The 27,489-nt window shown below is 48.2% G+C and overlaps 1 protein-coding gene across 2 annotated transcripts; it reads left to right on the top strand.

Annotated features, from left to right (window-relative positions):
* Window positions 1-452: 452 nt before the first annotated feature.
* On the top strand, window positions 453-25,832 carry LOC144146926 (glutathione hydrolase 1 proenzyme-like). Of its 2 annotated transcripts, none has more exons than XM_077678886.1 (6): window positions 453-513; window positions 6,874-6,946; window positions 8,219-8,403; window positions 14,324-14,561; window positions 23,737-23,865; window positions 25,642-25,832. In XM_077678886.1, exons 1-6 carry the CDS (start codon window positions 491-493, stop codon window positions 25,783-25,785), a joined length of 792 nt encoding a protein of 263 aa, XP_077535012.1. In that variant the 5' UTR covers window positions 453-490; the 3' UTR covers window positions 25,786-25,832. The 2 variants fall into 2 exon arrangements, with proteins under 2 accessions (XP_077535012.1, XP_077535013.1); XM_077678887.1 differs by lacking the exon at window positions 453-513 and adding an exon at window positions 6,574-6,767.
* The last annotated feature ends 1,657 nt before the right edge of the window (window positions 25,833-27,489 follow it).

Here is a 27,489-nt window from a genome sequence, read left to right as displayed (position 1 = left end):
AACCACGGATTACTGCATTTACAAACGCCTCTGCTGTGGCGACGGAATCGCGGAAATTGCGGTAAAATCGCGAGGAGCCTTTTCTGCTGACGAAATTTAATGTTGTCATTTAGTGCTTTTTCTTAAAAAGAAAGCCCGTTACTAGCCACGCTCCGAGCGCCCTTAAAGAAATCTGAAGCCTAGATGAAGGCAAGATCGCATTAAAAGAAAAACACCGTCACTCTTTTGCGTAGACATGGCACCGACAGCTCTTCATTTTAGCAAAACTCTCTCCGTTCAACTATTTAGAGAAAATTTGCTGACTTCCCAGCCGTCTTTCAGGCTGTAAGCAGACGCGTTTTCGTACACAAATGGCGACAAAATTGCGCCCGTCAGCTGAAAGTAAAGCTAGTATCAAAGTAATGTGACTGCACCAACATAGTTACGATTTCAATTCTGTTACAGGAAAGAGGACTTCGAGGATGAAAAGAGAAGGAAGAGCCTGCCCATCATGTCCCCGGGGAGGCTGCATCAGTGAGTAACTCGTGCCCGTTCAGCCGCATTTTATCGTTCTCAAGGCCCGATAGCCCGGCAATATAAATCGGAATTCTAATTTTTATATGACCCATGAAGACAAAACACAAGTTTGGTTCATTCAAAAGATTGCCTTGTTAGAATCATACTGACACCACTCTTAACGTAGACTTCGCTCAAATAAGCTGTATGATTAGGAAAAAAGCGAAATTTTTCATTTCTCGCTGGTTTCCCACAACAGAGCCTATGATGTCATACCAGCCAGCTCTGCGGTTGGCGGAGGCCGGCAAAAGCAAACGCAAATTAGGCAGAGCTTATAAGCTTGCCAAACGGTTTATTTACGCTTAAATTTAGGCCACATTCTTTTTAAAGCAGTAAGATTGGTGGGACCGACAGTGCAAGTTACGAAAGCACACGTAGACATAGAAGCACCGATGCGTACTGCGATGCTTGGTTTAGCTGCACAGGACTGCGGGGTTTTGGGGTAGTTTAGACGACACTGGCGGATTGACGCTAGCAACGGTGTCTTACGTGACCGTATTTGTCGAGCGAGCACTCTGTTGAGGAAACGATAATTTTCTCCCTGAACAAAAACAAGCCTGGTTCAAATACGGTCAAAAACAAATCAAAGGCAGAAAACTGCTTGCCACGGTATGGTGGCGCCATCTAGGTTCAGTAATGGCAAACAACGCTTTCCGATTGGCTGCAGAACGGTCGGTCCCTGTGATGTCGTTGCAGATCACGAAAACACACGGATTTTAACTTGAATTGAATAATTTCGCAGTAAATAAAGCATCGTTTGCATCTGGACAAGCTCTGGGGGCACTATAAAACACGAAATATTTCGAATAAAACAAACTTGTATTTTGTCTTCATGGCTCCTTTAACACAAACCTAAACGTGCAGTACCCCCCCCCCCCCCCCCAAAAAAAAAAAAAAAAGTGTCCGCCCAATGACTTTGCCCTGTACTTGACGAAGATAAAGGGCAGCGCCTGGGTGCATACTCTTTATGGGTGATATAAGGTCGAGAGCAGAGTAGGCTAAGTATTGGTGCGTGTCAGGTTGCCATACAAAAACACTGCTGAAAATACCAGAATTATATTTAAAAAAAAACAAATACAGTTTAATTGCTCGAAGAATGCGGTGTTTCTTCCTAATCGCTAGGTGAGCGAGTAGATGCGAATATTTTGATGGTAAGCACTTTTCGCCCGCTACTGTAGTTTGACGGTGCGGTTGGCCTCGTTGCCCAGCGATCGGCGGGACACCGAAGAGAAAACGCACCTCACAGACACGTACAGGAGTACTACCGCAGTTTCAATGCCACAACTGCGTCGGTGGATTGCCTCGAAAGCGCGTCATCCCTATTTCATATTTGCCGCGCTTTCGAGGCGCTTTTTCAAAGAAAATGATAGGAGTTGTGCCACGCCTCCGCCAGATGGCGCCACGGGTCCCGCGACCGAGAGAAGACGCAGTGAAACATCCCCCTCGCGAGGGGCACGATCAAATGCAGAGCATTTCCGGGGGTGCACGACGTTAAGTAGTTTGCGTTACGTTAATGTTGTTGCACTTGTGGCAACTGCTGACGAGAGAGCGCTCGTCAGCAGTAATTTGAATGAGTCAACGATATCAGGCGCGTTCGTAGCATCCCATTCCGTGTCGGCTTTGTGGCGCAGTGGGTAGAGCACCATGTACATTGCGTTCCGCCCGCAGGGTTGAGGGATCGAAACCGGGCGCCGGATAGTATTTTTTTTATATAGTAGGGAGGGGTGCGGTGCGGACTACGGACGTCAACGCGGGTGACATCGTGAGTTACTGAAATGCTCTGCATTTAAAATTGTAACTTGATCAAAGTGGCAAAAGGGTAGCCTTACTAGCGTAGTTTAGGTTGAGTATTTTTACGCAGGGAGAGCTTTGCGCACAGGAGTGCGAACTGCAGAGTAGTTCACTACTACAAGAAACACTCGAGGACGCCCCGACGCTTCGTGGATACAGAGCTCACTCTAGTCCGGCGGAGGGCCGAGACGTCTGTTGATGATCATAAAGAGGCGGCTCGCACGGGCACGGGCATGGCTCGCTCCTCGCGCTCGTGGCAGTGGCTCGTGTTCTGCCCCAGGAATCGGGCGATCGGCTGCTTGGCTCTTTTCTCCGCCGCTTTCCGCGACATTCTGGTGCCAAAACCCGAGACCGAACCAGGGACGTTTAGCGTCTTCACCTTCGTCAAGAAAGGGCTCCCCTTCATAGAGCACGACTACAAGAATACCAAGATAGAACATACCTTCATCGAACTAATACCAACAAGGAAAAGTAAGTGCAGCATCTTCATCCTCCATATATATAGCAGTCCCACACAAAGACTTCAACGCTTCAGGTCACTCCTGCACAGAGCGTGCAAACGGCAGACCGGCATAGACTCCTAATCAGGGGAGACTTCAATGCCGCTGACCGGCGTGGGGCTACAGGCACAGCCTCGCCAAAGAAAGAAACTTATCACAAGATGCACACTAGCCCGAGCTCGTCCTCATTACAGAGCCGGCTCACCCGGAAAGGATAGGCAACATAGCTTTGGCTCGCAACCAGCAACGTGGCACAACACATCCACGGACCTGGGCAGCGACCACCTGATCATAAAAATCAAGATCCTTCTTCCCGGGACACCAGGCCGGCACGCGTAAATTCGAATGGATTGGCTGGAACGACTTTAGGAAACTAAGAGAATCGCAACACGACGATAACTCAAGCCACAGCACGGACATCGATGCATGGTACCGAGACCTCCCCGGCAGCGTCGAGTCAGCAACTAAGGAATTGAGACTGAACTTGAAGCAGACAAGATGGACAGCCGATTGGCACACATGATCGAGGCCAAAAACTCTCTACTAGCGCGTTGGAAGAAACAACGCCTCAACCGCAAACTTCGCAAAAAGATCGAGGAGCTAAATCTCAACATGGAGGACCACTGCCGGGAGCTTTGCAAGCAACAATAGCACGAGCTCTGCAACGCGATCAACGGCCAAATGCACAACGGCAAAGCGTGGGACATCCTAAGGCAGCTACTAGACGACACGAAGACGAAATCGCGTCAGCGTGACCGACTGGCTAAACTACTACACAAGGAGACGATGGCCAAGAACGAGACGGCTTTCAAAATTCATCTACTGAACAAGTACGTGCCACAGTCGACCACGTAACAAAACGGCTCATATACTGGCGAGACCAATGAAGCCCTAGACCGCGACATTAGCGTCGAGGAAGTATGAACGGCACCCCATGACCTCAACAGCAGATCGGCGCCCGGCCCTGACCTGGTAACGAACAGAACCGTTGGGAACCTCGATGACCAGTCAATAGAAGCCGTAACAGATTACTACAACGAATTCTGGAGAATAGGCAAGCTTCTCCGACAGTTGAAAAAGGCCAAAATGATGCTAATTCCGAAGCCGGGCAAGCCCCCAGACCCGAACAACCTCAGGCCTATATCGCTGACGTCCTGCGTTGGAAAATGAAAAGTTCTCGAACACGTCCTCCGCAATCGGGGGCAAAAGTTCCTCGAACAAATAGAAGCCTTCCCCCACACGATAATTGGATTCAGGCAACACCTGAGCACCCAAGACGCCATGCTTCAGCTCAAACACCAAGTAATAGACGGCCAGACCAGCGGCAACAAAGCCATATTATGTCTCGACCTACAGAGTGCATTTGATCAAATCGAACACACTACAATACTAACACAAATATCGAAACTCAGCCTGGGAGGGCGCAGCTACAACTACGTTAGAGACTTTCTAACGGACAGAAGCGCTGAACTCGTGTCGGGAGAGTTAAGAGTTGGCGAACGTACCACGGGGCACAAGGGCACCCCACTAAGGACTGTAATCTCCCCAATGCTCTTCAATCTAGTCATTATCGGAGTGGCCGAGAGACTCTAGCAGCTTGAGGATGTCGAACAAACGATCTACGCCGACGACATTACCCTATGGATATGTAAAGGCAACGACGGACACATCGACTCAGTACTCCAGAGAGTGGTCAACGAGATCGAAGATTACCTCCGAGATACTGGCCTCAAATGTTCACCAAAGAGGTCAGAACTACTCTTGCCGGCAAGAAGACACAAGAGTAAACCGCAAAGGGAACGGGACAAGATCACGATACACACCAAAGATGGTACCATCATACCCACGGTACCTAAGATCAGAGTCCTCGGAATGATCATCTAATCTCATGGGAGGAATGGGGACACGGTCAACCGCCTCATATACAAGACAGCCAACGCCACCTGGCTACTCAAACGAGTAACCTCAAAACGGGGTGGCATGAAGGAGGACAATATCGTCCGCCTAATTCAAGCTTTTGTGATCTGTCACGTAACCTACGTGGCTGCATATCACCACTGGTACCAAAGTGAGATAAAAAAGGTCTACATACTGATGCGCAAGGATCACAAGATCGCCCTCGGCCTACCGGACACCACGAACACCGATCTGATGCTACAACTAGGAATCCACAACACGCTCGAAGAGATAGCAGAAGCACAGAGAGTGTTTCAACTCGAAAGGCTATCAGCAACAAAGACAGGCCGCAAAATCCTCGAAAAACTGCAGATCAGATACCACCGACAGCAAGGAAACAAGAGCATGCTCAGCAACGAAGTTCGCCAAGCCCTACGCGTATACCCAGTACCTAGGAACGTTCATTCAGAACACAACAAAGGCAGTCACCAAGCCCGAGCCACGGCCCTCACGGACAAACACAGCGAGGACCCCGGCACTTGCTTCGTCGACGCTGCAGAATACGCTGGCGGCAGTCGCTACGCCATGGCAGTAGTTGACGTTGCAGGTACTACAAGATACGCTGCAAGCATAAATTGTGTAAAGTCTGAGGAGGCCGAGGAGGTGGCCACAACCCTGGCGCTTGCCGACCAAGGCTGCGCCACAGTGCCCCACGGCTCACGCCAAGCAGTGCGGAATTATGCCAGAGGGGAGGTCTCATCCACAGCCGTCCGCATCCTGGAGCGAGCCAACCTTCATAACCAGAAACACATCACTTGGTTCCCAGCACACGAAGGCAAGGTCTCAGATACAAAAGAAAACAGAAACGAGTCGGCCATGTCGCAGCGCGCGCTCTATATCTCCCCGCTGGCAACGAAGAGGCCACATAACTCTGGTTCAGCACTAAGGACAGACTCGTCAACTACAACGAGATCACCAAAGTGTATCGCCTGACTCGCAGGACAGAGTCCAGGCCGTAATCTTCCGACAACTGCAAACCGGAATCTTCCTAACGCCACTACTTCTGCGCAATATATGTCCCGATGCCTACCCGGACAGCAAGTGCAGGGTCTGCCGAAGGGAGACGGCTACTCTAACACACATGCTGTGGAACTGCAACGAACACCCTGAAGAAACAAAGTCAGGAACCCTTCCGCCGCGACTAGCAGTGACTCTGACATCCTACAACCAAGTAGAACAACTCTGGGCCGTCCAGCAAGCCCAAGAGGCGACAACGAGGCAGGCTTCCGACACCCCGCATGTGGGGGAGAAGAAACCAAGCCAAGATGTCCCCCCGACGGTGACCTAAGCCCGGTCTAGTAGCGCACGCGCACGCGCACGCGAGTTTTGCCGGCTCATAATAAAGTTTATTCCACTCCCCTCCCGTTGAAAGTGTAGCTTATCCTGGCAGTGCAATGGGGAAAAAATGTCCCGCCCGGAATATTATGGACCCTCAGACGCATAACTTTCACAAATGTACACTTAATTCCAGCAGCTCTTACAAGGTACAGGGCGAATTAAAAGAAATGCGAACAACAGAGCGCACAGCCTCCGACTCATGCTGCACCATCTGGCTGCGAAGTCAGGAAGCTGCGCAGATGCGCACTTCTTCGAGAGCGTTCCCCGCCTTTTCCCGCTGCGTCGCCACCGAGCAGGGTAGTCATTGAAGGGCATCAGGTTAGCTGCAATCAGCCTGCTGCGCGCTTGGCTCCAGAATGTTAGCAGATAGCAGGATGCTCAGTGGCGACAGAGAATAAGAAGACTCCTCAATATAAGGGACCGGTGTCGCTTCTTTACCAAGCATTTCCCTTAACTGTGGGTGACACTCTCAAACGCTCTGAAACAACTACGCATGCGCGAAGTTCACTGACAGTGCAGACAGACGGTGCGGCATGCGTCGGAAGCTGTGTGCTCCGTTGTTCGTGTATTTCTTTTAAACCCCCTGTACTTCTCGCAAAGCTGTTCCGGAAGGCATATACGTAACGAGTCGGTACCAAATGTCACACTTTTCTTTCTGCTTTGCCCCGATGTGTCCACTGCGTTGTAAGTGTGCCCCTTTAAAATGCCTCGCCACGCGGTGATTCTCACGCAGCACCGTGGAGAGGCTGAAGTTCTCCTTGGCGAGGAGGCCCGAACTCGGCGACGACGCTAATTTTACGCTGGACGTAAGTAAAGCTCGAACCCGATTCGAACCGCAACGGCAAGCCGTCGCAGTTCGAATTAATGAAAGTTCTATCTAAGGAAAGCGGATAACAACAACAGTACACCGCGACTGGGAGGCGGTGGATCATGCCCAACAAGTTAATGCTTTATAAAGACCGTGATTGCAGTCTGCGACCTTAAAGGCGACGACAGCCAGCACCTTTTGCACTAACGAAATAATGTGGCGGAATGTCTCTTCTTTCCGTTCTGCGAAACTGAAGAGAGAGGCTGTACCCAATCCGACCTTGACTTCCGCAGCCGAGAGTCGCACTGCTGCTGCTTCGCCCTCCTCCCACCCGTCGTTAAAGGCGGCGCTTCTGACCGGAAATATGATGTCCGCATCTACCAGCGCACAACACACCACGCCACTCGCGTCCCCATTGCGTAGTCCGCAAAGAAAACTAGGGTTATTGTATTAGCCGATTTTAGATGCAACGCATCTCTTTAACTCGCCTTGTCCCGCGTCGTTGTCGCGGCGTAGTCCGCATCCCTCCCCCATTCTCCTCGCCGCGGCAGCTGCGCGCTCCGCCGCTCTCACCGCAGCGCCATCTGTGCGTCAGCGCGGTCAGCGCACAGCTTGCGCTCGGCTGCGCTCGCTCCCGTCGCCGTGCCAGCTGTGCGATAGCGCGCAGCATGCGCTCGGTTAAAAATTTACACCATCTTCCCGCGAGGGGAACCATGGGGTAGATGCGACGCATCGGGGGTGAACATGCTGCGTAAATAGGATACACAACAACAGCAATCCATATGCTGGCATCGCTAACATAACGGAAACGCAACGGCAACCCCCGATGCGTTGCATCTACCCCATGGTTCCCCTCGCGGGAAGATGGTGTAAATTTTTGCCCGGGATTTCACCCCAGAACATCAGGTTTTGCCCCATTCTACATTCCGTTTCCATTCTTCTCTGCATTTCAGAGGTTTTATTGTGCATATCTATTGTGCATAGAACGAATCAGAACGAATTCTGAATCAGGACGAATTTTAACGCTTGGTGAGGCGTGTGTTAGCATGGCCTCTATCACCTTGTCTGAGAAAGAACGAAATTTTCTACGCATGCGGAGCTAGACTTTAGATTGGACGGCTCTATATATTGTCTCCCTTTCAAAATAAAACCAGTTGATAGTTCAGCGCTGTCCTTGTCGCGTTTCTCTCTTTCTGTCTTGGTGTTTTTGTGCGCTGTTTTGCCGAGAAGATCGGCGCACAAAAAGAGCGAATTCTTTCTTTTTCAAAAGCAACAAGCCCTTGTTACCGAGCTCCTCGGACTCATCACCCAGAAGATGGACAACAGGAGGGCGCTACCCAGACGCGCCGACTACGGCATTAAGTATGCCCCCGAAGAAGACTTTGGCGGCGCCCACCTGACCATAGTGGCGCCGAACGGCGATGCGCTGTCTGTGACCTCTGGACTGAACGGAATGTGAGTGAACCACTGAACGTGTGCTCGTTCACAAGGTGAAGGTGCGAGCAACCGATTTTCTGGAGTGTATGCCCTGTGTCCCAAAAGAAAGGGTATCACTTAAAACTCCCTGAACCGAAACGGTTTCCCTGATGGGGTCCTAGAATATTTGAAAGCGGTATTTTTAGATCTACACCAGCAGCCGCTAGTGTGCCGCCAAAACGAATTCTGGCTACCATGAAGGCGTGCCACACTGCAACGCACTTTTAAGTGTACGCATGCAGATGAAAAGCGGCATTCGAAAACTTCTCCCCAGCTGTAGCAATTATCAAATGTGGTATCTCGTATTCCTTTACGCGGTTTTTAAATGACGCATAGTAACCAACCGAAGAGAGAGAGATAAATAAGAGTTGGCAGCAGAGGTCGGCGAACTCACTCATGAGTCCACTCACTCAGACTCATTTGGACTCAAACTCACGCGTGAGTTTGAGTTTGAGTGAGCGCGAGGCTAGTGTGGCATGGTGAGTTTGAGCTTGAGTGAGTTTAAGCCGAGTGATCCCGACTGAGTTTGAGTCCGATTGAGTTTGAGTACGCCTGAGACCTAGTGAATTCTGAGTCCATTTTGAGTTCTGAGTACATTTTGAGTTTGAGTCCATTTTGAGTTCTGAGTACATTTTGAGTTTGAGTCCATTTTGAGTTCTGAGTACATTTTGAGTTTGAGTCCATTTTGAGTTTGAGTCCATTTTGAGTTTGAGTCCATTTTGAGTTCTGAGTACACTTTGAGTTTGAGTCCATTTTGAGTTCTGAGTCCATTTTGAGTTTTGAGTCCATTTTGAGTTTGAGTCCATTTTGAGTTCTAAGTACAATTTGAGTTTGAGTCCATTTTGAGTTCTGAATACATTTTGAGTTTGAGTCCATTGTGAGTTCTGAGTACATTTTGAGTTTGAGTCCATTTTGAGTTCTGAGTACATTTTGAGTTTGAGTACATTTTGAGTTTGAGTACATATTGAGTTTTGAGTACATTTTGAGTTCTGAGTACATATGAGTTTTGAGTCCATTTTGAGTTTGAGTACATATGAGTAGCCTAGCAGGCAGCTATGGTTGGCTGTTAAGTTGTAATGCGTCACTGTGGGCTCGGAATTCAGGTTACCTGAGGGTACGGCACCAATCGCAATCTGCATGATCGGTTGGGAGGGAGGGGGTGTCTGATTTTTTTTAGTTTATTGTTGAATTTTCATGGCCATAAGCACTTGCTGTATACCTAATTTTCGCGGCTGGGCGCGTGAGTGATAATTGACTGGTGAGGTCATAAAAAAGGGTTGTCTTAACTTTTCCTCCTGACGGATCCACTAAGAGCGTGGGAAAGGGTGGTGGGAAAGCTCATGGCGGCGATGGCGTGCTGGTGGTTCGCCTGCTACTGTTAACGGCTTGATATACTAGGGGTCACAAAGGAAGAGGTGAGAGCCGGGGGGAAATGTGGGCCGGGGCTGTCCTTTCTGCTGTTTCAAATGAATTAGCTGAATTGACTGGGCAGCGCCCCTTAAGACAGAATAATGACCACATTAGATTGGGTGAAAAGTGAAACTGATGAGGCTAAGGCGTGTAAGTTATCAAATGAAAGGTTCGGATTAACGGAATCACGGGGGGTAAATAAAAAAATGCTTCCTGATTGTAGTCATCAGGCAGTCATAATGAGTCATAGATTGGGTTAAAATTCAAAATGACGCTGCGAGGGCATGTGGGGAATCAAATTCAAGGTCTCGATGTGGGGAATCATTCGGGACGAAAATGCGTTATGGATATATCATACGTAGTCATGGTAAGTCATAGATTCGGTTAAAGTTCAAGTTCATGACACTAGGGCGTGTAGCGTATCAAATTAAAGGTCTCGATGAGGGTAATCACGTGCTTCCTGATTATTATCATGACATAGTGAAAATGGGTCATAAATTAGGTTAAAATTCACAATGATGCCACTGGGTGTCTGGGGCATCAAACTGAAGGTTCCGATAAGGAAAATCACGTGGGATAAAAATGTGGTAGGGCTATATCATGAGATAGTCATGGTTAGCCATTAATTGGTTTAACATTCAAATTGATTCCGCTAGGATGTGATGGGTATCAAATTAATAGTCTTGATGAGCGGAATCACGTGGGAGAAATACAAAAACGCTTCCTGGTTATAACCATGAGATTGCCATGGCGAGTCTTATATTGGGGTAAAATTCGAAGTGACCCCGCTAGGGCGTGTAGGGTATCAAATTTACGGTCTTGGCGAGGGGAATCACGTGGTACAAATAAAAAAAGGGCTTCGTAGTTCGAATCATGAGATAGTTATTATGAGTCATAGATTGGATTAAATTCAAGGTGAGGCCGATGAAGCATGTGGGGCGTCCATTGAAGGTTCCAGTTAGGGGAATCACGTCGGACACATAAATACTGCGCCCTGGTTACAGTCATGAGAGTCATGGTTAGTTTGACTGGTATGAATTCCATATGACCCTGCAGGGTGTGTGGGGCATCAAATTAAAGGTCTCGTCGAGGGGGATCATGTGGGACAAATATAAAAATGCTTTATGGTTATAATTATGAGGATATAGCACAAGGTACACAATCACACTCACACTCACACTCACTCACACGCTCACTCACTCACACTCACTCACTCACACTCACATAACACACTCACACTCTCACTGTCACTCACACTCTCACTCTCTCACACTCACACTCACACCCTCACTCTAACTCACACTCTCACTCACACTCACACTCTCACTTTCACTCTCACTCTCACTCTCTCTCACACTCACACTCTCACTCACACTCACACTCACACTCTAACTCACTCTAACTCACTCTCACTCACACTCTCACTCTCACTGCACTCTCACTCACACTCACACTCTCACTCACACTCACACTCACACTCAATCTCACTCTCACTCACACTCTCACTCACACTCTCACTCTCACTCACACTCTCACTCTCACAATCACACTCACACTCACAATCACACTCTCTCACGCACACATTCTCACTCACACTCACACTCTCACTCTCTCACTCTCACACTCACACTCACACTCAACTCACACTCACACTCAACCCATACTCAACTCACACTCTCACTCTCACTCACACTCTCACACTCACACTCTCACTCTCACTCTCACTCACACTCACACTTACACTTGCACTCACACTCTCACTCTCACTCACACTCTCACTCAGACTCTCACTCACACTCACACTCTCACTCTCACTCACACTCTCACTCTCACTCACACTCTCGCTTTCACTCACTCTCACTCTCACACTCTCACTCAACTCACACTCACACTCAACTCACACTCAACTCACACTCTCACTCTCACTCACACTCACACTCACACACTCACACTCACACTCTCACACTCACACTCACACTCTCACTCTCACTCTCATTCTCACTCACACTCACACTCACAATCTCACTCACACTCTCACTCTCACTCTCACTCTCACTCACACTCACTCTCACTCTCACTCACACTCAGACTCAGACTCTCTCTCACACTCACACTCTCATTCTCACTCTCACTCACACTTTCACTTTCACTCACTTTCACTCACTCTCACACTCTCACTCTCACACACTCTCTCTCACTCTCTATCACTCTCACTCTGTCACTCACTCTATCTCTCTCACTCACTCTCAGTTTCTCACTCACTCCTCACTCTCACTCTCTCTCACTCACACTCTCATTCTCACACCCTGTCACTCTCACACTCTCACTCTCACACTCTCACTCACTCTCACTCACACTCTCTTTCACTCACTTTCAATCTCACACTCTCACACTCACACTCTCACTCTCACACTCTCACGCTCTCACACTCTCACTCTCACTCTCACACTCTGTCTCTCTCACTCTCTATCACTCTCACTCTCTCAATCACTCACTCTCTCAATCACTCTCAGTCTCTCACTCACTCTCTCACTCTCACACTCTCTCTCTCACTCTCACACTCTCTCACACTCTCTCTCATCTCACACATTCTCTCACATTCTCTCACTCTCACACTGTCACTCTCACATTTGAGTGAGGCCATTTGAGTTCTGAATTCATTTTGAGTTCTCACCCATTTTGAGTTCTGAGTTCAATTTGAGTTTTGACTACATTTTGAGTTTTGAGTCCATTTTGAGTGAGTACATTTTGAGTTTTGAGTGCATTTTGAGTTTTGAGTTCATTTTGAGTTTTGAGTAGATTTTGAGTTTTGATTACATTTTGAGTTTGAGTACATTTTGAGTTTTGAGTACATTTTGAGTTTTGAGTTCCATTTTGAGTTTGAGTACATTTTGAGTTTGAGTACATTTTGAGTTTTGATTACATTTTGAGTTTGAGTACATTTTGAGTTCTGAGTACATTTTGAGTTTTGAGTCCGAGTGAGTTCTGAGTTTTGCGCTCAATGTGAGTTTGAGTTTGAGTGAGCGCAGATGTGCTGCTCAGAATTGAGTCTGAGTTTGAGTGAGTGGTGATTCGAAAAAAAAATTGTGAGGGAGTTTGAGTGAGCCGCGCCAACTTTGCCGAGGTATGGTTGGCAGTCAAAAACACCTCGGAAAGCAAAGGGGAGGATGTGCTAGTTCATTGAAGCAGATAAGGAAATCGGAAAGAAAGAAAGTGTAGAAAAAATGCCCGCCGGGCGGGATCCGAACCCACAACCTCCAGAATACCGGTCTGATGCGATGACCACTATGCTACCGGCGGGGCTATTCCCCCCTCCCCCCCCCCCCCTTTCTGAGGTATTTATGTTAAGGTATCTGTTTCTTGCGGTCAGTCTCATCGCAAACAGTCTCATAGCAGTCTCATCGCAAACTTCAAACAAATAATTGAGCTTGAAAGTATATATAAATATATAAGAAGCGGCACCAGCCACTTGTCGGCGACTTCTTTGGGGCGTCAGGGAATCAGAAGCAGAAGCCCGCGCCAAGAAACGCGATCGACGATAGTGTGTGGGCACTTGTTCCTCCTGATCGTATCACTTAGTGCTGGCGTGCAGTTAACACACTGGCAACGGTCCTTTCAGTGCTGGGCCATATTGAATCACTCCTGCCCATATTCTAGCACTGTCACGCTAAGTTTAAAATGTTCCTTTCTTGTTTATTGCGTTTCATTTTGTTACAAAGACGTCTTCGTGATTGGAATAGAGTTGAGTGAAATTGAAGAAAGTTGGCTCTTGTCTTCATGTTCGCTTTAAAGCACTATATTCGGTGCGTGGAGGAGCAGAAGCGGGCGCGGTTCCGGCGATGAGGACGGCGATGCGCCGCGCAGAGCGCGCTCGAACGCTAGTGACTGGTGCGCCACGGGTGAGGCTGGCGTTACAGGCCCGCCTCCCCACTTCCCGCTGTGCCGCCAGAAATTCGTCTGGCTCCTTAGCAGCGATATGACGCCGTTGTTGCGGGACGACATGACGTGGCGCAGCAGGTGGGACGTTAGGCCTGTGCCGCTCTTCCTAGGCTATAGTAACAGCACAAGTGGTCAGGGACAGATCATATGTTGGCTGCCTTGAACATATAGTATGGACGCGACGAATATTTTTTTCGCGGCAAACTGACTTCATGCAGAGAGGAATACGTTGCAGTACCGCTCATAAGATGACAACTGAAATTGGAACGGAAAATGTAGTTACAAAGAATCAATTTCACAGCCCTGGGGAGAGTAAATAATCCACGACCAATAATACCAGTGGTCCTACCCAACTTACTACGTAGCTTCGTGCTTATCCGCCAACGTTTTCGCAGATGACTCCACATAAAAGCATTTAAGATGACTTTCCACGAATTCTGTGCCTCCCGAGATTAATTTTTGTCATTTGAAACGAAGATATAAGTGGCATTCAGTGCGCATTTACGAGCATGCCGAAAGACAAACCGACGCGTCCGGCTGAACTGCGCAGTTTCGGCAGCGGCTTCGCGACCACGTCGGGCCTGCTGCTCAACAACTACATGGACGCGTTCGCCAAGCCGGGCAAGCGCTTCGGGCTCGACCCTTCGCCGGCCAATCTACTGGGGCCCCGGAAGCGGCCCATCACTTCCATGGTGCCCACAATGCTCACCAAGCACGCGACGCCCTCGAAACTGGTCGGCGCCTTCGGGGCCAGCGGGGGCCTGCCGGGCATCTCGGCCATGGCCCAGGTGAGCCATATGGAAGAGAGAGAGAGAGAGAGAGAGAGAGAGAGAGAGAGGGAGAGAGAGAGAGAGAGAGAGAGAGAGAGAGAGAGAGAGAGTTACCGGCTTGTAATAGTAAACACGGAAAGCAAGCGTGACGAACAAATAACGTGGGAAAGCGGTAACAGACAATCCAGCATAGACTAGTTTAGTATCCGAGACAGTATACGGAAGGCTGCGGAAAATGAGGATAGATGAAAATGGAACAGATAGCTTAGGAACCGACCACAAGCGGTTTAGCTTGCACTTTGGAGGCGCAACCCGCGCAAATGTAGAATTAGGTACAATAGGAGAAACTAATTTGAATAATGAGCAGTTAAAGATCATCGCTGATAGATTGGAAAATGAAATCAATAAATACCCATGCAAAAATTGTGATTACAACGAAATGATTGCGTTCATAAAGGGTAAGATGAATGAAGCAACGCAACGAAACCGATGGAAAGGGAAGAGAAAGCCGAGAAGCTGGTGGAATAAGGAAATAAAAGAGGCTATTGACCAGCGATGAAAGGCGTCGAGAGAACATAGAGAAGCAAAAAGAGCTGGTATGGAACCGGAGGTAGTGAAGGAGAAATGGGATATCTACCGGGGGAAAAAACTAGAAGTGCAGAAAATGGTGCAAGCAAAGATCAAGCAGAAAAGCGAGCAATGGATGGCAGAAATACGGAAGAAGGACAAAAGCGCATCCAAGAAGTTTTGGAACCATGTGAAGTCACTAAGCTCAAAAAGCGATAACCATCAAAAATTCCTGATTGATGAGGAGGAGGAACATTTAGAAGGAGAGCACGCGTTGGCGCATATTCATCGAGTGATTAGTGAGAAGTTCGGGACAATAGTGGTAGGAAAACCTGCACCGATAACATCAGCGCCACAGAAGACTGCGGAAAGGGAAATAAGTTTGAACAACCTTGATTGGAAAAAAGCAGAGCAAAAGGTTTCCCCCCAGACAGCAGTGGGCCCAGACGGAATACCAATGCAACTGATCAACCTGCTTGGACCTAAAAGCAAGGAATCGTTTATAAGGGCAATAGATAAGGTGATAGAAACCAAACAAATACCAGAGGACTGGCTAGAAAGTAGGATGAATTTATTATATAAAGGCAGAAGAGACAAAGCTGGTATTTATTCATACAGACCACTCACAGTAACGTCAGTGGTGTATAGATTCGTAATGCAGGCGATAAAATCAGAAATTCAAGCATGGATGGAAGAAAATGAAATACTTGAGGAACTGCAGAATGGATTTAGACAAGACAGGCGACTGGATGACAATTTGTTCGTGATAACGCAATGCATTGAAATTGCGAAAGCTCAGAATAGACCACTATGGATTACGTTCTTGGACATTAAAGGGGCATATGACAACGTAAACAGAGAACGGCTGTGGAGAATGCTGAAACTCCAGGGATTAGATGAAGAGTTGGTACAGTTCCTTATAGCAATCTATAAGGAACTGTGCAATCTATAAGGAAGTGCACCTTACTTGGGAAGGACAGAAATGCGCCCAGCAGGTCAACATCCATCGGGGACTGAAACAGGGATGCCCTTTGAGTCCGATACTGTTCATGCTTTACATGGCAGGGTTAGAAAAGAAACTGGAAAAAAGTCAAGTAGGGTTTAGCCTAACCCAAATGCTGCAAGGCGAAGTGGTACAACAGCATATTCCGGGAATGTTATACGCAGATGACATTGTTCTTTTAGCTGATAACCAAACCTATATGCAGCGGCTAATAAATATTAGTGGCCAGGAACCCACCGAACTCGTTTTAAATTTCAGTGCAGAAAAATCAGGAATAATGGTTTTCAATGACGCTACCACTGACGTAGTGTCTATCCAGCAAGGCGAATAACCTAGAGTGAAGGAATATAAATATTTGGGAGTGTGGATAAACGAAGGGGATAACTACTTAAGAACTCACGAGGAGCAACTTAAGGTTAAGGGAAAGCGAAACGCAGCTATAATGAAGCATAGAGCTCTGTGGGGGTATAACAAATATGAGGTAATAAGAGGAATTTGGAAAGGAGTAATGGTTACGGGTCTCACGTTTGCGAATGCTGTACTCTGCGTAAAATCAGACGTTCTATCAGGCCTTGAAGTAAACCAGAGAACGGTAGGACGTTTGGCCTTAGGTGCGCATGGAAAAACAACTAACGAAGCAATTCAGGGAGATATGAGCTGGGCGTCGTTTGAAGTTAGAGAACCTCAGAGTAAAATATGCTTTGAGATAAGGTTGAAGGCAATGGATCAACGAAGGTGGGCAGCTAAGGTTTTTAGGTACCTATACTTGAAAAGCGTGGACACGCAGTGGTTAATTTAAGAAAGACTAGAAGGCTAAAGATGAAATACGGAAAGAACAGTGGAGAATCCAAAACAGCCAAGGTAACCAAAAAAGAGGCAAGGCAGATTGAAACGAATAAATGGAGGGAAAAAATGGAAGCTAAAACGTCGTTAGAGATGTACAGGGCTGAGAAATTGAACATCAGAAAGGAACATTTCTACGATAATTCCCAGGGCAGCGCTTTGCTTTTTGAGGCTAGAGCAGGTTGCCTGCGAACTAAGAGTTTTGTGGGGAAGTATTCACAAAAGGATGGGGTATGCGTGGTCTGCGGAAAAGAAACAGAAACTATGCGGCACATAGTGTTAGAATGTGAGGGTATCCATCCAAATCTACATGAAGGGAATATTGGGCTTCCAGAAGCCTTAGGATTTGAGGGTATCACTAGAGTGTACTAGAAGTTTTAGAGTGGCCCAAGCGGCGGCCTCTCCCATTGCTCCGCCGGGTCGACTTTCGCGCAGAAAATAAAACCGGTGTAGCGGCGGCGCTGCTGTCGTCGACAACTGAACAGCCGGCGCTCCCCGGCACCAGCTCCAAGCCTGCGCGCGGCAAAATTTGCGTTGCTCGCGGCGGTGTTTTGCGCTTGCGAAGCTGATTTATTTTGGATTATGAAGTTTGACGCGCCGGCGTTACACAGGCGATGAGGCAAGCGGTACTGGGAGGCTTCGGATTAATTTTAACCACCTAGGGATCTTTAACGTGCGCCGAAATCTCGAAGACACGCGCGTTTTTCGCTTTTATCCTCCATCACAACAGCGGCACCGCCGCCGCCGGGAATCGAACCTGCACCTTCGGTCAGCTGATTTAGAAAGTAGACGCAGAAACGTTATGACTCCGCTTGAACGATACTTTCTCATTTTTTATGCGTTTTCTGAAAACGTAATTGTTGATATACAGTAACCTCTCGTTAACTCAAAGTCGTAAAATTAGCTGAAAATTTTGAGATAAGCGCAGAATTTCGAGTCAAGTGAAATACAGAAAATTTGTAGCCCGGTCCCTGTAATAACAGCTAGTGGTGCTAACAAAAGCACTGTTTCACAGGGGAGATTTCGTAATGAATGCAAAATAATTCGCAGGAAAAAGAAACTTTTATTATTGCAGAAGAAAGAATTGTGTTGCGCTCGGCTGTTTCGCGTTCGCATCTGCACCCCAGAAAAGCGTACCCGAGCTTCTCAATGCATCGCGTGAATTGGTGGTCGCCACCGCTACATTCTACCTTGTTACAAAGCAGACGCAGCATGTATACGTTATTTCTGGCGTTGTGAGCACGTACTTCTGGAGGCTCCTCCTCGTCCGCATGATCAGCTGCGTCGTCCACAGCAGTGATGTACGCTCCAGACAGTTTACGCGGACTACCCGTCCCCAGTAACGGGGACGGGTAGTCCGCGTAAACTTGCACTTCACGACCGCGCTCGGCGGGAGTAATCATTCGAACGGGGACCTTATCAGCTGCCTGCAGCGGACTTTGCCTTGTGTCCTCTCTGCCAGTATTTCGAGACATCCGTGGTCCTCCGAAAAAAACGTTTCGAGATAAAGCGGGCTAATGCTTAGCGCCTATGGGAGGTAAACACACTGTGAGAAAAAGTTTCGAGAAGATATTTTGAGATAGCAGAGTTCGAGTTAACGAGGGATTAATTTGACGGACAGGCACCAGGAATGCTTTTCCCTTCCCCTTCTTGACTCTGCGCACGAAGCAAAAGCGGCGGGCGCACATTCTATACAGGCTGTCTTGTTTTTACGTTTTTTTAAGTTCTCATTTGGAACAAAAATACCAAGAGCCTTCTTCTGGGCTTCTCCTGCCGTTGATGCTTGTACTGTCGTTAGTGGGCTTTCTTAATTATTTTATTAACCTGCTATGTCGCATATTGCAGGCACTTGGTAAGGAAGTGTGTACTGAAAACGAAGTGCAAAGTCTGCATGACCAATCCTGCATGCCAGGGGAAGATGCCGCTGTGTTTACTACCTCTTGTATTTTAGGGGGGGGGGGGGGGGAGCTTCTGAATCCTTCCGTGCATTTTTGAAAGTTTATTAGCGATCTCTGGGACATTTTTACCGGTTGCTTCAGCAACAAGGAGCTCCACCATGGCAGCGTTATGGATGTGCCGCAGCCCTTATTCACAGCAAACACCTTAACGGCGTTGGTTGCGACCAGCACGTGAGACCTTGACAGCAAATTTGGTTGGGTTCTGTATACATTGTGGCACGGATTCATTTCTATATAAAAGGTTTAATCAAGTTCCGTGATTACATTAGAAGGTGGGAGCAACACCTTAAACTTAGCCGTCGCTAATGATCGAGGGTGAGTTACGAAAATGCCTTGGCCAAAAATGTCAATTTAAACCTTCATGTTAGCGTTATTCCTAAACCTTTACCTGTGTAGACTTTGTGCATGATTTCCCACGTTACATTTCATTTTATGGGCTATCGAAAATGAAAACAAAATGTGTATTTTGTTCCAGTTCCGTTTATTTGAACCTCCATGTTAGCGTTCGTGAACCTATGGAGGATCAAGAACGCTGTTGTCATTGTTGTTGTCAAGAAAGCTGTTGTCACGCGCCATCTGGGAGTTCATTGTTGTCGCGGTCAATATATTTTCTGATCTATGTTTTGCATTTGTTTTATGTGCGTGTAATTGTACCATAAGCATACTTGTGAATTAAATTTGTGTTAATTTGATTCAACTCCTTTCTTGACCTAATCAGGTGAAAGGTGGTGCGATTAATAGAACGTCGCGGGAATAGTTCTATGAAAGACGGTCATTGGGACAACTGAGCTAACCGCTGGGCTAACCCCTTTTTAGTTAAAAGGATACCTCGCTTGCGCGTGTCATTTTCTGATCGGCCACCACGGTGACCCGTAATTACCCCAAGCGGGCCACTGCTTAAATACTGCTATAATAACAACTCACGCAATAAAAAACAAACGCAACTAATGATATTAACCCACATAACTGCAGTCCGAGCGTAAATTGCAAGACAATAAATAAAAAAATCATCTGAGAAGCTAGGATACCTCGCTTGCGCGTGTCATTTTCTGATCGGCCACCACGGTGACCCATAATTATCCCAAGTGGGCCACTGCTTAAATACTGCTATAATAACAACTCACGCAATAAAAAAACAAACGCAACTTATGATATTAACCCACATAACTGCAGTCCAAGCGTAAATTGCAACACAATAAATAAAAAATTCATCTGAGAAGCTATCATCCCAGTCCTCATATATTTTTTCATGTCCTTAGCGTCGACCAACTATGTCCATCAAGCAGCACAATATGGACACAATCATAAAGCAATCATGAACTGGATCATACCAGGCAATTTCACGCAAAATACCTTGTTATGGGAAATTGAAAAAGCGAAAATGTCGCTGCAATTACTTTATTTACAATCCGCTACGAATGCTGCAAAGGAAAATACGTAATTTTCCTTGTTGTTGTCGAGCGGGAAAGGCAAAACTAAAGCAAAATGAGCTGCAGCATTTATTTTTCATTTCGTTACCCACAGTCCACTGTACCTACAGTATATTTAAACAGTTGGACTACCCGCAGAACAAATTTCGAGCGCTCCGCGCGTAAAGCAGCAGCGTTTCCTGGCCCGCGCGTGGCCGTGCGCGCGGCCAGCCGCCGCTTTCGCTTTCAGTTGCCGTTGACTACAGCGCCGCTGCTATTTTCTGCGCGAAACGAGCACCTCTCCGGGCGGCCGGTCGGGCCACTCTAAAACTTCTAGTACACTCTAGTATCACAGAGGAAGTTAACTTCAAGGCTGTCGAGGGGACGAAAAGAAGATTAGAATGCTGGTGGACGAAAAGCAGAGAGGGGAATATTGCCTAGGACAGTTACCACCTGTAACAGGGAAAAAAAAAGGTATTTCGTGCCTAATAAGTTTTAGTGCCTGCCCTAAGCAGCGCTAGAATTAAACCAAGAGTGTAAAACATGGTTATATTAGTCCTTTTTGGTAAGATGACATGTCATCACCCCACTTCAAAGGGGAAACCAATAGCAATCAATCAATCAATCAATCAATCAAAATGGACGGCTGACGGCTTGGGATAAAACTGGCGATGCAATAGCCAAGCGAAAGAGATCTGGCTTGCTACATCAGATGTATAAAAAAGAAAAAGAAACACAAATTTGATTAATATGATGGCGATGGCGGTGATGCGCCCCTTGCGCGGAGTTAATCAGAGGCACGGGTCGAGCTTTTAATGCGTCGGAAAACCAGCAGAGCTTTTGTTGGAGTGCGCCATTAGGACATGACCGGGGGCCTGACACGTCGCTAATTTTCGGGAAACCTGGGTGTTGAAGGCCACCTTAAATATAGCACAAGGTCAGTTCAATGTTACGGGTTAAAGAAGAACTCAATACGTGGAGGCTTTTAATCATTAGTGGCATGTATATTGCTTGTATTCACTGGTGGGTCGCGCATGCAGACACCCGTGTGAGTGCGCCGTCACTCATTACGTCGGGCTCCGCGGGATGGCGGCACTTGTCCGTGCTTAGCACATGACTGTGTTGCACGTTACAAACTCTATCTCACCGAACGAAAAGTATTGCCTCAAGTCCAATGTGAGTGCGATTAATAACATCTGTGTAGACACCATGCACCATTGAGAATCGGGTTGAAACGGGGCAGACGACGCACGCCGGTGTTTTTTTCTTCGGCGTGCGGGCGCAGTGGTTCAAGCCACTGATCTCCACCAGAGTTGCTGGATGGCCCTTCGAGCTCTCCGGCGCACGGCCGCCGGAAGTTCAAGCGCTCGTCCTGGAAGTCGGGCCGTTCCAGCATAGCGCATGCTACGCATGGGCTGGTTTCGCACGCATTCCGCCAAAAATGCCTTCTTGTTGCGCCGTCAACTGCACAAGCAGACCAGAGAAGTCGTCCGGGAAGACGTTCTACTTGGAAGTATTAGAATATTCTGAACGACATGCGTGATACGCAGCGAAACGCAAATGTCATATCAGTGTCGTTTTTAAGCTGGGGCTCTTGTTACGCAGATTCCCTCGCTCTAAGCCGGATTTATACCGGCGTTGGGTGGCAAACTTATACCCTAGTTACACGGCGAAAGTAACCGCAGTTAAGTTTAACCGTGGTTACTAAACTTTAACCGCGGTTATCGCCAACTGCGGTTTCGGATGTTGCACGCGAAATTGCAAGTTTGGTAACCGCAGTCACTTGATTATGAGCGCAACAAAAATAAATTACCACACTTTTAACTTCACGATAAAAAAAAAGAGAAGCAGTGTAGACAAAAAGAAATATCGTTAAAGCATTCGCTTCTGACACAAACGCAACGCACTCGTGCGCGGCGAGAAGAGGGGCTTCCCCAACAGCTCGCAACCGGCTTGGTTTGCTTAGGTCTGTTCGGTGTTGGGAACTTTCATCTTAGCATCGCGGTAGATATTTGACCACCGCTATCTCTACAACTGCGAATTACAATCCATAGCACAATTTTTCACCGCACTAACATCCATTTTCTCGAATTCGGAAGTTCTTTTCCGCGATCAGATTGATTTCGAAGAGCGGCGATGCGATAAGCTGTTGCTGCCGTGGTCTGGGACGGTTCGGGCCGCAAGCAGTGCCGTGCGGGCAGGCGCGCCGGCGTGTTTACAGGCACGGCCGACGCGCGCGCCGATCGTTTCCGTGTGCTGAAAACGCTTCAAGATTGCCTGCTACATCCATTTGTGGCGGACGACGCGCGGAATTTACAAATCTAGCACGGCGTTTGTCGTAGTTGTTCGGGCGGATCGGGAAACGAGCCGCTGCTGACGGGCAGTCGCGCTGATTGCGAGAGCGATGCAAAGAACGTAAGAGCGTCTTGGGGACAGCTTTTGGGCGCCCGCTATTTGGGAACCTTTGTCTCTTCCGAACGCCAGGTTATTTTTTTTTTTTTTCGCCTCCGCTGAAGCGCCGCCACTTGCGTCCGAACTGAATTGTGCGATTTTGAGCACTGCGGCTGCAGAAAGTGCGGTTAGCGTGACCGAACTGAGGTGCCAAGCTCAGTTTGCGCTAACCATGGTTAGCAACGTAACCGCAGTTTCGTCTGTCGAGTAACGCCGCAAACTGCGGTTTTGTCTAACCGCGGTTTGCTTAACCGTGGTTAACTGTGCCCGTGTAACTAGCTCTCCATCCCCAGGCAGCAGGCTCTGCAGTGACCACTTTACTGACAACTGTCTTGACAGAACGGGCGCACGAACTCGGCTGCAGCTTGTCGCCGTGCCCACGTTGTTTTCTTTCTAGCATAAATCCCTAGCATAAATTTCTAGCATGAATCCCGTTAGAGCTGCGTCGTCTCTGAAACCAAGACCCAAGTGACATTTTCGTTCTCCTTTGCAATTAAATTCTGCTTCATATTAACGTCGCATATTTCGGTATAGCATATGTTGCGATCTCAACGCAATGTGCATAGCCAAAATGCAATAAAGTGAGAACAAAATGCCAAAATCCGCCAATGGGGACGCTTATCAGCGGTTGAAAAGCATAGCAGACGCCCGACTTCCGGGACGAGCCGTTGAACTTCCGGTGGCCGTGCGCGCGCCCGGCCGCGACAGCGGCGAAACGCCATCCAGCAACTAAGTGGAGATCAGTGGTTCAAGCCGCGCCATGTCCGTGGCGCGTCGGTCATGTCTGTGGCCATTTCGAGCGTTGCCAATCGAAGAAATTCACAGCTAAACTTTTCAACGAATACCACCTACAGGCAAGCGAAGTGGGAATGTTCCTTCCGTTTCTGGGCGCTGAGTGCGTGCCGAGTTCGTCGCGCTGTGTCTATGACGTTCTGGCGCTCTGGCTTGTGACCCCTTTGCAGTTGATCACGTGTCTGCGGACTTATTCACTGCCCCGATGCGTCAAGGATGATGTGCGCATGCAGCCGACCTTCCGGGACGTCACGGACAACCGCGTGTTCGCAGAACCAAAGAGCAAGAAGTTTGATCCGGTGAGGAGCATGATGGCACTAACCAACGTCCCAACATACAAAATTCATGCGCGTCCGGCGCACAAATCGGAGATACAAATGAAGAAAAAAAATCAAAGCAACTCTGTTTCTCATACTCAACAGTTTTAAATATCGCCGCAGGTCGGCTTCACTACAACACTCCAGAACGACCTATCATCGCGACTAATTGTGCAAATTTGGCGAATGACGAGGTCCAGCAAGCGGTTTGAGGGAAAAAATCCAGGTCCATCTCCACTAACGTGAAACTAGGGAGGAGCGAAGCATGCAGTGTATAAGTGTATTCAAAGATTGTAAGTCTCTCTTGCCACACGGCGTGCGCTGACTGGGCGCCAGAGAAGCGCCGGTGGGAGGAGCAATCGCGTGCTCGCTGAGGCGGTGGCGCCGTCTATTGCGTTGAACCGGAGTTAGGTGAAGAAATGAGAGACAGAATGGCCGCAAGTTGTTTTGGTGTCGCACGCCGCAGCATGCTAAGACGTATGGTCAGAAGTAGCGCGAGGCGTTCGAAAACGAGTGTCCCGGTGGGTTTTTTAGTACGCGTTTTTGCACATGGAGATGAAACGTTCTAGCGCGAGACATTGGAAAACGAGCGTCCCGGTGTTTTGGTATTGTGACTACGTGAGACGACAGGAGACGCCGACAGCCCGAGCCCGTAAGGTGCTTCGCCCCGATAAAATTGGCGCAGACTGCCCTGGGGATGCATGGGTGGAGGAACAGCGGAGCTGGGGGTCGACGTATACTATAGCTTCTCCCCGCACTGACAGCGGATCCCAGGAGAGAGGGAGCAGCCAGACCCCAGCAGTGCAAAGCCGTTTTGAACGGTACCGTAAAGCAAAGACCATTAAAGAGTGTACAGCGTTTTATTCAGTAGCAATCGTCGTCATCCCTTTCGTCGTCGTCTTCCGACGTCACAGCCACGAAGGGCAAAAACAGTCAGAAACGGCCCTGCGTTGGTTCCTGTCATCCTATCCAGGCGGCACACCGATGCAATTCGGCCACCGCTCCCGTGCTCCGTTTACTTCTGCATAGACCTGTACTCCTAAACGCATATGCATTCCGCTTTGCCTTCCAGGCCGCCTTACTACGAGACGGAAAGGCAAATGCACACATGGGTTTGGGAGGACGGAAATAAATAATGAAAGAACGAAGACAGTGATAACCTAGCCGGCACATAAAACATAAAGAGACGAATCAGGGGAAAAAACGCTTCCCGTGGTCGGCATTTAACCTGGGTCATTTGCATTATGAAACCATCTCCTATGCGACTGCTTTCGTAGCGCGACCTCCCGCGTGCTGTTCCTATCACCAGTTCACGTGCGTTCGCACCTTAAGTGGACAGCACAGACGCCGAGTTCGCGCTACAGACGCCGAGTTCACGAAGCCGGTTGCCGCACGTTCTAGAGCGTGCTGACGCGGTCAACTTTGGGAGAGGTGTGAAAGCCTGCGCACAAGACGATCCGGGCCCGCCAGTCATGGAGAACTGTCAGCAGCGAGTTCGGAAATAAATGTGAGGCGCAACAGCCGGGTCACCGACGGAGGAAGAGGGGCCGCCAGCTGTGATGTTGTTTCTTCAACCGTGCACCACTAGTAAAAGCTCTGCCTTTTTTTTTTTTTTTTTGCTTAAAAAATATTTCTGGGGGTTGGAATGGTGGTGGGGCGCTGAAAGTTGCCAAGGGCTTGTTCTTTCAAATTGAACGAAGTTGTAGTTTGTCTTGATGGCCCTGTTAATGGGTGCTCTGCCCGGGCGCTATCGCTCAGGTGACCGGACTGCGAAAGCTGGGCAACAATGTGCTGGAGAAGCGGCTTCCATCGTCGGCCACGGGCATTTTCATCACCAAGGCTTCCACATGGATGGCGCCAAACGACACCGTGCATGTCGACGGAAGCCGCGCCGGAGGCTGAACCTGCGACGTGCTGTCCCCGGTGGCATGGACAAAAATAAATGACACGACTTCCCATATAATTCAAAATTAAAGTGGGAAGTCGATTATTCTATCCCAATACTATCTTTCGCGCCACTGGTCGCTTATTGAAGCTGTGGCGAAATTATTGTTTCGAAACGCGAAATGATATTTCGGTAATCTAAGAAATAACACACGGAAGCTTGCCGTTGGCGTGTAACTTATTCGCAGTAGAAGCTTACGCGGAACTTTTTGGGACCAGACACACTTTTTTGGGACCAGATGCGAAGGCGAAACAGGCGAGCATCACGCAGTTCTTTTTCCGCAATACCTAAAAATATTGTTTTTTTCTGGTAATTATTATTCCGGAAGCGTCCCTGTGCATTGGAGCGTTTGTTAGCAGCACTAGCTCTTATTCCAGTGATCTAGACATACATTTTTCGCATTTCGCTTAACCCAACACTCCGCTTACCTGGAAATTTTCAAAAATTTGGGTAATATCAAACCTCTTTTGCGTGCCTGTACTTTTCGTGAATACCACGATTTGAAACATTCGCCAGCATGGGGTACGTGAAACTTATTTTTAATAACACCCGGCTGCAAATCAGTAACTTCGCTTGCATTCCTCATTGCACAGGTTAATTCTTTTTGATCACCCACACACTCGAAGGGAATTGCGAGGCGCACGCGGGGAAAGCAAAACGGGAGAATATTTGTGTTATGGCCAATCCTTATAATCGCGGCTGTTTGAAACCAAGGAGTAAAAATATTGACGTTTATTTATACTGTCATGACCATATATACCTCGCTTGATCCCCCCTCCCCCCGCACTCTGCCCAAAGTATATAGGAACAAGTTTTTGCTGGCACATTTTACTCAAGCTTTCGCTTTTCTTTTTGTCAGCCTACCAGCCGTCTGCGTTCTTGTCACCGTCAATGACGTTCGGGAATGACCCGGTAGTTTCGATGTGGAACAAACGCAGCTTCTGGTGCCGCAGGGAGCTCTTTTTGAACGGGATCTCACTGTGTGAACATTGATGGCTGAACGCCAAGCTTTCTTGTGAGCGATTCCTTGTCGTCTGAGTTTTGACTTTGACTCGATTGAGCTTTCACTTTTACTCGCATGCATTTTGGACTTATGATCGCGCCGGATTTGACATCGACCCTTCGCCGTTTGATTTCACGCAAAGAAAGCTTCGTGTTCAACCATCGTTGCGGAGTGGATACTTTTTCTGACTGCACTCCTCTCTAAATCCAAACTGCTTTGACCATTTTGGAATTGCGCATTGAGATAGACGTCGGCTTCAAAACGTGATGGAGCCAGCTTCGATTCTGACCACGGGAAGCGTTTTTTTTTCCTCTCACTTTACTCACAAACATCACTGTCGTCAGAGACAGTTGGCTTTCTTGCAGTGCTTTTTCGAGGCGACATAGGCCATCAGTGAGACATAGAAAGCTTCACTTTAATAATGGTTCAAGCGGTGGTATAGTGAAACGGCTACGCTGGTTGCTGAGGTTTCATCCTTCGGTCTCATTCGCGAAATTCAGCGGCCGCAAAGAGGCTCCGTAGCCCAATTCGCGAAAAACTCGGGGCGTGAAACTAAAAGGTCTTATAGTGAGCTGATTGGGAGCTGATGTACCTCGTACCATTAGATTTCACCGCTCTAAGTGGCCGACAAACCCAGATGCGCGCTCGCGCTCCGCGG

The sequence above is a fragment of the Haemaphysalis longicornis genome, unplaced genomic scaffold (assembly GCF_048455015.1).
Source record: "Haemaphysalis longicornis isolate Haplotype H1 unplaced genomic scaffold, Haemaphysalis longicornis Haplotype H1 scaffold_7, whole genome shotgun sequence".
Classification (NCBI taxonomy): Eukaryota; Metazoa; Arthropoda; class Arachnida; order Ixodida; family Ixodidae; genus Haemaphysalis; species Haemaphysalis longicornis.
Note: the sequence above shows the minus strand (reverse complement) of the source record. Positions and strands in the feature narration are given on the sequence as shown.

What these genes read in the sequence shown, in the direction of transcription:
- LOC144146926 (XM_077678886.1), top strand. Translation starts at nt 491, where the DNA reads ATGTCCCCGGGGAGGCTGCATCA. An exon ending in TCCCCGGGGAGGCTGCATCA is followed by an intron (nt 514 to 6,873) that starts GTGAGTAACTCG and finishes ATTCTCACGCAG; the next exon opens with CACCGTGGAGAGGCTGAAGT. An exon ending in ACCTCTGGACTGAACGGAAT is followed by an intron (nt 8,404 to 14,323) that starts GTGAGTGAACCA and finishes TGAACTGCGCAG; the next exon opens with TTTCGGCAGCGGCTTCGCGA.